This window comes from Filicampus tigris, chromosome 8 (assembly GCF_054856515.1).
Source record: "Filicampus tigris isolate MCC_2025a chromosome 8, RoL_Ftig_1.0, whole genome shotgun sequence".
Lineage (NCBI taxonomy): Eukaryota > Metazoa > Chordata > Actinopteri > Syngnathiformes > Syngnathidae > Filicampus > Filicampus tigris.
Genome location: NC_141224.1, coordinates 16,455,374 through 16,466,350, shown reverse-complemented (window position 1 = coordinate 16,466,350; position 10,977 = coordinate 16,455,374). Strand labels below are relative to the sequence as shown.

The 10,977-nt window shown below is 40.2% G+C and overlaps 1 protein-coding gene across 2 annotated transcripts; it reads right to left on the bottom strand.

Annotated features, from left to right (window-relative positions):
- Positions 1–6,089: 6,089 nt before the first annotated feature.
- On the bottom strand, positions 6,090–10,230 carry irx1a (iroquois homeobox 1a). Of its 2 annotated transcripts, XM_086037897.1 has the most exons (5): positions 10,036–10,230; positions 9,637–9,926; positions 7,755–8,799; positions 7,479–7,554; positions 6,090–6,764 (listed from the first exon to the last, which is right to left on the bottom strand). In XM_086037897.1, the coding sequence occupies exons 2-5, from the start codon at positions 9,877–9,879 to the stop codon at positions 6,689–6,691; spliced, it is 1,440 nt and encodes a 479-aa protein (XP_085894023.1). In that variant the 5' UTR covers positions 9,880–9,926; positions 10,036–10,230; the 3' UTR covers positions 6,090–6,688. The 2 variants fall into 2 exon arrangements, with proteins under 2 accessions (XP_085894023.1, XP_085894022.1); XM_086037896.1 differs by having other exon boundaries at positions 9,637–10,230.
- Positions 10,231–10,977: the final 747 nt, after the last annotated feature.

Here is a 10,977-nt window from a genome sequence, read left to right as displayed (position 1 = left end):
ATTCCATATTTCACTTCAAAAACATTGTGTGACAAATACTAAGCGTAGAGAACTAATTGCAAAAATCACAGTGTGAAACAATTCTTTTGGTTGAATTGGCATTACTCCACATATTTGGATCATATTGTAAAGACACATTTTAAAGCTGATCATATAAATCTTTGTTCTTGTAACATTCTCATACCAACGCATAGTTTCCCATAAATGATTTACTAAGAAGATCACAAACTGGATCCTTGGGGGCGAATAAAAGTTGGCCTTTCCCCGCTGAATTTGCATGACATGTATTAAGACTGCCAAACCACCTGTTCTGGTGGATAGCTTTTCAGTTAATATTTGACATTGCTGGCTTCTGTTGAAACTTTCTGCGTTCGGCGCCATGTGACAGGGCTAACATTACACGGGGTACTATACAAGGCAACGTCAGGCGTGAAGAAAGAGCCTCCGGTTCAAGCAGAGGCAAATGGTATCACTGCGACGTATCCTGGCTGTTCAGTTCTAGCTTGTGTGAAGTGATATTTCCAACACATTGTGCTCTTGTCTCGCTCTTCTTCTGTTTCAGCACTGGCAGGTGACCCGGCATTGGATGTACTAGCTACAGTACACCGGGTGACAGCATCTGACATTGTAATTGTCCGCTCTGGGCAAGGGCACGGTTGGTGTAATACATCTTAAGTTTCCTTGCAGTCGAAATAATTCATAACTGGCATTGCGATGTGGTGCTGGTATCCATAACCTCGTCTCGGCGAGGTGGTGGCAATTTAGATTTACAACATTCCTTTCATGGATAAAATAACATGATTTGAAACATTCAAACAGTTCTGAATGTCAGGGAATTTTTTTTTTTTATTAGGCTAAATTGTAAATGTTATGTTGTAAATTATTGACACTCTCTTCCTGCTCCACACACGTCTATTCAGATTATTACATTGATATGGTGAATGGAATTATTATTTATAATTTAAGTAAAAATAAGTTCATAATTTCCAAAATAATATCAAAATGACACTTTCATACCGCACAGCTTTGATCCAGATAGTTAAATATTATTTTTACTTGCATTTAATAAAGTGAAGAAAATTTGTAAATATATTTTGATAAACAAATATATTACAACTGTTCTCCCCCAACAGGGGGGTGGCAGGCAAGATAGTAATAGGATATAGGAGAGTCTGAGAACAAATTTTTCATTTTTAAATCGGCAAACTGGTTGTGCTGCATTAGATGTCACCTTCTGCACAGCACATGTGCTGTGAGTGCTATGTGCGGGAGCTGCATCCTCCACTAAATGGAAATTCCTGTGCGTTAGCCGCAACTGTGGCACGATACTTCATATGGCCACACTCCACTTTGTACAGCCCCGGGAATTTGCCTAAACCACAATGGCATAACATCAGAAAGGAAGGCAGAAAAATCTGACTTTATTATCTGTCACTGAGGAACTGTTTGCGCAGGGTGGAAAAGGAGGCTCCTTGCTTCCTTGTCGTGGATTGAAAACACGCACATTGTCACCTAACGTATTAATGTGAAAATGTTAGTTCTTCATTTGACTTAAGTAGATGACATAATCCGCAACATTAAAAACAAATCTATAGATTGGAGTGACGATCTTGCATTATTTATGACGTGTAAGAATGAAATTACTGCAGTCGTATTACCAATGTCATACTGCATCAGTAATCCATCCAAGCGTGAAGGAACATTGTGAAACAATCCTTCTGCTAATAAAGAGAAGTACGATCACAGAGAATAAAACTTTGTCAAAATGTGTTTGGGGAGGGGACTGACTTCAAAGCAATCGCAACAACAATGCCGTCTGTCTAATTGATGTTTTTAAACAAATGCCAAATGTAAAAACTTCTCTTCTGATGAGTGTATAATTACAGAGAGACAGCGAATGGTTATAAATATCTCTATCATTACTAACCCCACTGAAGAACATGATGCAAACTTATGGATAATTAAGGCATTAAGGCAAAAATAATTCTGATTCTCCGAAAACAATGCACTAACGTTGTGTGCATTGTGTGCTGTGTTGTTTTGGTTTGTGCTTGTGTGTGTGTGTGTGTATGTGCATGAGGTGCTCACAATGCTTTCTCCCTTCCCTAAATATCCTGTGGTACTGTTGTGTACACGTCGTACAGGAGAACTTGCTACAGACCTGCTTTAATTGGTTGCTGGAGTCATTAATGGAACAGAAGCTCGCCTGAATTTTGCGAATCTGAACATGAGGGTTCTTGCGCGCCTATTGGACTGTCAGTGCCCCCTTTAAACAACAGACACAAGGAAACAACTTTGATCAACAAACATGTAGCAAACAAGGAGATAATAATGAACCGCCGTGTTCAAGTGAGGTCTCTTAAAATAGACCACTTCAACTATACATCAGATTTGAGGAGAATATTTTGGATATTAGGCCTGCTAATTAATGCCCCAGCATTTGGCACAGTGCGCTCACTGACTGAGCGCCAAATAACCATATTGTATCATTGAAGAGTGGAAAAAGCTTTGTTGTGTTCTTGGAGTCAGAAACAATGTTCATCTGAGACGGAGAAAACTTTAGTCTCTCCTTGCTTTGTAACGTCTTTCTTGCTGGATCAAAACATGAGAACGTCACTTTGGGTGGCCATACAAAAGATAACCACACAACAACATGAGCTACAGACAGTGTTTATTTTCAAGTGTACGCTATCTAGATGGCAGGCCAGGCTTTTGTGTCAGCAGGGGTCTACATGGGTTGTTGAGTTGTCATTGAGTTGTTGAACGAGCAGTCAGGCAAGTACCAGCTCCTCGTTTCTATTTGTGTTTGAGTGTAGCCGTGCCGAGAACCCCTCACGCATTCTCTCCCCTTTCTCTAACCTCCTCCATTGGCAGGCGGTGAGTGTCTTATAGCAGCATACCACTTCTGGAAAGAAAAGCCTGTGACCAAGGCATCCGTTGCTTTTACTGCCATTGTGTCGCAAGAACAACGAGGCAAAGAAGGGGGCAGAGCACGACGTGGATCGGGGTTCCATAGCGGCCCTGCTGTGGCTACGGCTAACTTTTTGTTGCTTGTTGTTGTTGTCTTTCCCACTGCTGAGGCCACGCTGAGACGGCTTTTGTGTCGGCCTTCAACCACTAGTGCACTCGTGAAACCAGATAAATGGATTAGAGGGGGGGAAGATATGGGCGGGCATCCTCGAGGATAGACAAACGAGATGTTTAAGTGAAGAAAGGGGGATTGGAAGAGGAGAGGAAGAGGGAAAGACATTTGTGTTGGACAACAAGGGGTCGAGTCTGTTGTGCTGCCAAAAAAGACAAGACAGTGATAAACTTTCCTCCCCATGCAGTCACCTTTCCCCCCCTTCAGTCGCTCTGCCTCACACACTCACACACACACACACGCACACACACTGTCACGAACACAATTCAGCCCTAAAATGAATGGATTGCCACACTATGACATGTCTCAGTTGCAGGGGGAGATGGTCCTTGTTCGCCAACAAAGGACAGTGGTAACATGGGGGGACAGCCTGTGACAGAATGCTAAATTGTTTTAGGGTCAACAAGTTATTGTCTTTGCAATAGCCACAATTTCCATATCTCTTACGTTTCAACCGTCAGTGGAAATTGCAGGCGGTCTTGTCGCCCCTTGGCTTAATTTTTTTGTTTGCTCTTTTTGTCTTTTCAACTGTATTATTAATAATGAGCAATTTTATTTAAAATACACATCCTAGTTGATATTTACTCGAATTAAAATATTGTCAACACATTTGCCATTAACACACATCTCGAATGATAAGCATTCAAGCAGTAGCTTCAGTCTATTAAAGCCATATAATTGTATGCATATTTACGCCCCATAATCCCCAAGTGCTTTAAAAAATATATACTTATTTGAATTCATATCTCTAGATACTCATCTTTTTAATTCATGTTCTTTATTTTTCTTTATTCGTCCATGTATTGTGGCCTGGGGTGTGTAGGGAAGCAATGGCTGAAAGTGACAGCCTAATTATCAGCTCCAACCTTGCTCATTACGCATTAGACAATCCACCGTACATCCCTTACTAAATGAATAATTTTGTATATATTATGGGAACACAATATTATGGCCTGCAGCTAATGTCTTTGCTCAAACCTGAAGCTGTTTGACGACAAAGGAAATAAATGGGACACAGAGAGGTTATTTAATTTCTGCCCCAAAAGCCAGGTCACGGGCAGATGTTGTGCAAGTAGGAGACGGACGGAGCTGCGAAATTTACACACCTGCCTTCTCTGCCGCAATATGAATGTGCATTATTGTTCCCAAAGACTGTGTCAACGCATATTAGCTGCTAATCAAATTACTGTTAGTCTAATTTGGACGGGGCTAAAATTACAGGAACAAAGTGAGTCCTAGTTTGTCTGTTTATAGTACCCCCCCCCCCCCAATAAAAAAAGAAAAAGCTCTTGCGAAAGTGAATATTTACGTTGAAATTTGAATATTTTCTGTTCTTCATGTGTGGACAAAGACATTTTCTATTTCTTTGCTGTGTTTTCAGCATATATTTGTTTTAATGCAAATACAATAGCAGAATGACCCCCGTTCAACCTCCATTGACCTTATGTCAATTTTTCAACTTGGTCGTGGCTGTGTAAAAAGCAATAGCCATTTAAGTGACACAGATTTATGTACATAGAAATCCCCTTTTTCACCTCAGAAATAGTCCACTCACTTTAACGTGCAGTCAAGACAAGTCCTTTCTTTACATTTATTATGGGCAACAATATATACTAACATATACAGTAGTATCAACTATTGATACTATGGTATCAATTATTTATATTATACATACACATAACTAACGTACTCTCATACTATATGCTAAAATATATTTAATAGTTAGTTAGTTAGTTAGTTAGTTAGTTAGTTAGTTAGTTAGTTACTTACTTACTTACTTACTTACTTACTTACTTACTTACTTAGTCATGACCAACCACGTAACTAACAAATTATCCATTTAGGCACTTTTTTCTTTTATTCTTAATAAACCAGAAGAACGTGATTTCTACTATACTGCATAAATAGTGATTTACTTTTGACATTAAATATTACAACAATTTGACATACAGTCTTTTGGCGATTATGAGCTGTAAAAAACACTGATCAAAAAGGCTTGAAACAAAATAACTCACATGTACTGAGTTTGGAATTAGCCAAAATATTGAATTTGTACATGTAATTGTGATTTTTTTCGAGGTACCTGTGTTATTTGATCATCTATGACACCAAATAAGTTAAAGTATTCTAAGTTTAAGTTAAATTGCCACCCATACAATTTGCCGTTAATGGTCATGTAACAGGATTTATTGCGCTCTTCAAATTGAAAAAGTGTTTGCGTCTCCTACCTATAGAGGTCGCTGTGATATAGCAAAACTGATTTGGTTTAAGGCAACTAACATCATAAATCCATAGGAACGGTTCAATTAGCAGATTTAAAACAACAACAACAACCATGCTAATTTTAAATAAAAGTTCATTATAAAAATGATAATAATAATTTAAAAAAATCCCTGATTGTCACCTAAAATACTGATTCAATTTAATTCAAGAAACTACATCATTGAAAAAAATATTTTCACTTGAGGCAGATATAAATGTGGTGTAAAAATATATAAATATTTGTACAAACATGCAATTTACAAAAAATATTCACACCCCACTTAAAGTCAATCTGGTAATTATTGTTAGTCAATGCATAGTTTTGGTCTTTGGAGGAACCCAAAAATTGATTTATAGTCTAATGATCACTATCAGCCTCTGCACAGACAGCATCCCCAAGCACTCACCCCGCTCCCAACATCAACAATGTCAGCCTGCCCCTCCCCCGATAAAATAAAAAAGAAAATATTAATAATTTATCTTCGAATCGACGTCTCGCTCTGACAGATTAGATTTTAACCATTTGATTGTGTTTGGACTGGGCGTTCCCATATTATTACTTAATGACCTTCCCAGCTGCTCCTGTCCATTTTCTGTCACCAGCAACCATCTGGACACTTATTAGCACCTCAATGCATCCACGCTGCTTTCCTCCAAAACTTGAATAAAATTACGCATGGTAATAGACTGCCAATATTTTCTTTTCTCCCTGCACCCAATATATATCCAATTAATAATAAATGGTACCAAGCAATAATAATAATAATAATAATAATAATAATAATAATAATAATAATAATAATAATAAAGACTTGCTGTTTCCTTATAATTCCAGTATTTAGTTTATTAGGCAAAATATACGATCTGAACGAATTCCTTCAACGTTTCCTATTTACAAATTTAAATCACATGATATTTACATAAAAAAGGACACCATAAACACAAGATATAATAATATTATATTAATAATAATAACAAAGTAAAAAGCCCACCAAAAGTTTCCCAGTGTGTCTGGGTAAAATGGGGAGATAGATTAACAGTATAGGCGCGATTATAGGCTGCACAACAACAGAGGAAGTATTCATCCATCCATTTTTTTTCCATCCACAGGATATTACCAAATAACGCCATTTGCTCCGTGCCGACTGCAAAGACTGAATGCTACGCTGCTTCATAATTTCTCATTGTCCTTTTCTGGGTGGAGGGGGGAGTCTTTTTTTCGTTGTCTTCTTTTCAAGCACACGGAAAAAAACGAAAAACGAAAAAAAAAATGAAAAAGATAACTCAAGCCGAAGAGAGAGCAGTGAGGACCCGTTGTGTAGCGTCTTGTGGACTCCTGGCGCTAGAAGGCAGGGATGATCTGAATAAAGCAAAAACAAAACAAAAAAAGAAAATGGCATTAATAATAATAATAATAATAATAATAATAATAATAATAATAATAATAATAATAATAATAATAATAATAATAGTAATAATAATAATAACAATAACAATCATATTAATAATAATAATAATTTTGTGAAATCAATCCTGCTGAAAAAAGGCAAATGCGACCTCAACTCTAACGAATCCAAATATTATTTCTCCAACATGGGTGGGGAAGGGGGATATTTTGTACTTGAAACAGAGGTAAACCTTTTTCTTCCCTCTACTGTGAGAGCGCTCCCATGGGTTCCGGGACTCCCAGGGGTCTTTAGCGAAAGCACAGCCCAGACAGAGCCCGTTTTACTCGGTGACTTGATAAGTAGCCACACTATCCCCGCAGGGGGAGGAATTAAAGGGGGTGTGGGATGAGAGTCAAGACCCCTGTCACTCGCAAAGCAAATTGTGCTTTATTTGTTTTACTTTCTAGTCTTTTTATTCCTGTCCCTCTGCACTTTATTTGTCCACTAATTATCCCTGTTGTGTATCTACCACGATCTAAAACTGGGGTGCACATTTAATGAAACACCAAGTTGTCAGAAATTAATTCATTTTTCAAAATAATAGTAATTATACGCCTTTTTTAATCTTATAGTAGTTTTTTTTTTTTACAATAATTCTTGAATTATATAAGAAAAAAAAGTCTCACCTGTCATGAAGAGGTCGAAAAGAAGGCTTCAGGGTTGGTGTTGGAGGCGAATCACACCGTACACCATTTTCGTGCTCTAAAAGGAAATAATAACATTAACATCAATCATCTAAATGAATTTCCCTTCGCTTTTCCCTCTCATTGTGTGTGAATAATGCAGACGCACGCTTGAATATGGTCAGTGTCCTTATTCATATAATAAAATATTGTTCGACCCACGCACGTGTATTGCGTGGAGTTTGCTGTCAGGTCCTATTTTGCAATGCATGTTCTCACCTATGTGTTTGGGGCTGTCCATTGGGGCCTTGCTCTCTTGGCTGAGGGCCGCTGCAGCTGCAAGCGGGGAGACCACGACTGACGTCGGCTGCTGCTGCTGGGCCGACAAGTGGTGGTTCTGGTGCTGATGGTGGCTCCCCAGGAAGGATCTCACATTGAGCAGAGAGTTCTGACCCAGAAAAGCCCCGTTCGTCCAGTTGTGGAACTTTCCAATCTGGCAAGTGTACAGTCCGTGGCTGGGGAGGAAGGCGGGGTGGGCTTGGATCTGAGGGTGAGAGGGGGGCACTGGAGCAGAAGGTGACGTGGGTTTCTGGGCCGAAGAGTCAGGGGTCGTGGCGGTTTCTGCTAATGACCATATTTTGGGCTTATTGTTCGAGGGCAAGGGGAAGCCTCCAGGTCTGTCCGGAGAAAGTACTCTGGTGGTGTTGTTAGTAGCATCCGAGGTGTCTTTGCAGCCAGGGTGGACTGAAATTGAGCTTTTTGATTTGTCCAAGGCCTCGTGGCCCTGCAGGGTGAAGGCCCGTCTTTTCTCCAAGCTGTCCCCATCGCCTCTGTGGTCCCTTGTGCCCCCGTCTGTTGATTTATCATCATCATCCTCATTACTCTGATCTCCGTCATTATCGTCTATTTTGTCTATATCTATGCTCTCCAAGTCAATCTCCTCCTCATCCTCATTTTTCTCTGCCTCGTCCCCGCTGCCGAATAAATTGCCGTCCTCTCCGTCCTCTTTGCTCCTGCTCCCCCATGTCACCTTGTTCTCCTTCTTCAGTCTCCTCCTGGCGTTGGCGAACCAGGTGGAGACCTGCGTCAGGGTCATCTTGGTGATGATGGCCAGCATGATCTTCTCCCCCTTAGTCGGGTAAGGGTTCTTTCGGTGCTCGTTGAGCCAGGCTTTCAAGGTGCTGGTGCTCTCCCGTGTGGCGTTCTTAGGCCTGGCCGGGTCCCCGTACTGGAACTGACCGTATGGATAGAAGGCAGGAGAGGTGTGAGCTGCAAAGCTGGCCGGGTGGACGCCAGGACTGTCCTTCAGGTCGTATTGGGACCCCTTGAAGAGGAACAACACACGTCGTGATTATATTATCATTTGAAATAACCACAAATGTAGCACATGCTTGCCTGCGCCACGTGTAATTAAAGTTGGATGATTGAATAAATATTCGATCGGCAAACTTATAATGGAATGGAGGAATGCTGCATTTATTGTACTGAGCTTGTCACAAACTTCCATGACTAGGTATACTTCAAAACTTCTCTCAACATCAAAGCATGCGGTAAAATTTAAAAAGCAATTACTCTTTTGGACTGGATTTTTTTTTTTTTGCAGTTTTTTTTAATCTTGCAATTCAATTTGAGTATTTAATAAAAACAATGATCCCCTTTTTTTGGTCGTTCTGGCCCGTGTTTTCCATGCCTTCGTTCAAGCGCGTGTTTTTCCCTTTACCTCAATAATAAAATGTACGACGGGCACTCATTGCAGACATACACAAGAGAATGTACACATCACGTGTAAATAACCGCTAAATAATGTTATATCATAAGTTCTATTTGAGTTTGAAAATAATTATTTATTTTTCACTTAAAATAACCGGATTGATTTAATCCACCGATCTGTATAATATACAACATATGGTTGAAAATCGTTTTATATTTACTGGCTATGATCATTATTAGTATTATTCATATACGGTGACGAGCTGTCATGTTATTTTTGCCCTATGTTTTGGTTCACGTTTTAAATACTTTTCAACACCATTATTAAACATGGAAGGGAGGAACCGTTTAAATCGCGAACATGTAAGCATTTATTTATTTTTTGGATTGAGTTCATCTGTAACATTTAAAGTGAGTTGGCATTGCCGAACATTTCAACACAACTTCTTACCATTTGTGAGAAAAGAGCCAGATCCGCGCTGGTGTAAGGTAAGAAGGCGCTGTAGTTGTGCGCGTACGGGTTGGCGTACATGCCCAACACGGACGTAACGGCCGCGGCGGTGGCTGACGGACTCCCTCCGATTTCGGTGCTCCCTCCCCGGGATGAAGGCGTGAGCACTCCCGCCCTCTCGCTCCCGTAAACTGCCTGGGAGGCACTTAAGTACTGCGGGTAGCCTAGCTGGGGGAAAGACATCTTCCACCGCCGGATCGACGCTCTGCACTGCGCGGAACGTCCACAAACTGTGCGTAAAAAAATGGACACCAAGGTTAAAAAAAAAAGGAGAAGAAAAAACAAAACAGATGAGTTGAAGGGGAAAGTGTTCAAGGCAAAGTGAGAGCTACTACTGACATGCGGCGGTAGGCAGTGGAGACAAGACTCTCTTAAATCTCAGCTTCCTCTCTCTTTGGCTTGCTCAAAGTCCGCTTGGATGTGACGTGATCACCAATTGCGCACAGACTGACGCGCCTGGCCCTGAGGTCTCCAGGCTGATCTCTCAGATAGAATTTGAAGTTGAAGCTTTGATTGGCATCCCCTACTTGAGCCGACAAGCTCCTCCTAGTTTGGAGCAATGTGGGATAATGTGAATATGGAGTGAGCACACATTGGCTGAGGCCTCTCTCCCCTCTCTCTCTTCCCTTGCTCTATCGCGTCTCCCTCTCCCTTTCTCTCTCCAGCCGTGTTTGGACTTATTGTATGTTAAATGTTCAAGCTTTAGAGTCCATTCACAGCGACGGCTTTGATTGTTGTATGACAACCTGTCGACGCGATTTTACAGCTGTCCGACACCAGGGGAAGTAAACCCGTCAGAGGAAGGAACTTATTTGGAATACATTTAAATTGTAATCAAAGACGTCTTTAGGAATTAGGTTATTTTGCGTAACACTGGGTGTTTGATTTAATTCTTGATGTCTAACTTAATTCTGTCATTTTTTCCGAGTTATAATAATTTCTGTTTTATCGACCGCATTTACAACTCCAGACGTTTAATAAACATTTCAATATTGTACGTAAAATATTCTTACACGTACTCACTTAAAATATATATTGTTATTTTTTTTTATTTATTATTACTGCATTACATTTTTAATTGACCACTCCTGTACTCGCCTTTGATTTAATGGTTTAATCATCCAAATCTCTCACCCCCCACACCACCTCCTCTTCCTACTCTCAGCCCCTCTCCATCTGTGTGTGCTTTGTGTGTGTGTGTTTTGTGAACTTAAAGCAGATTGTTGTTGTCCTTTGTAACAGCAGAGCCACTTCACGTTTTTTTCTCTCGCTGCTTTCAAA

What these genes read in the sequence shown, in the direction of transcription:
- irx1a (XM_086037896.1), bottom strand. Translation starts at nt 9,879, where the DNA reads ATGTCTTTCCCCCAGCTAGGCTACCCGCAGTACTTAAGTGCCTCCCAG. An exon ending in TGGCTCTTTTCTCACAAATG is followed by an intron (nt 8,800 to 9,636) that starts GTAAGAAGTTGT and finishes TTCCTCTTCAAG; the next exon opens with GGGTCCCAATACGACCTGAA. An exon ending in TTTCGACCTCTTCATGACAG is followed by an intron (nt 6,765 to 7,478) that starts GTGAGACTTTTT and finishes TGCTTTATTCAG; the next exon opens with ATCATCCCTGCCTTCTAGCG.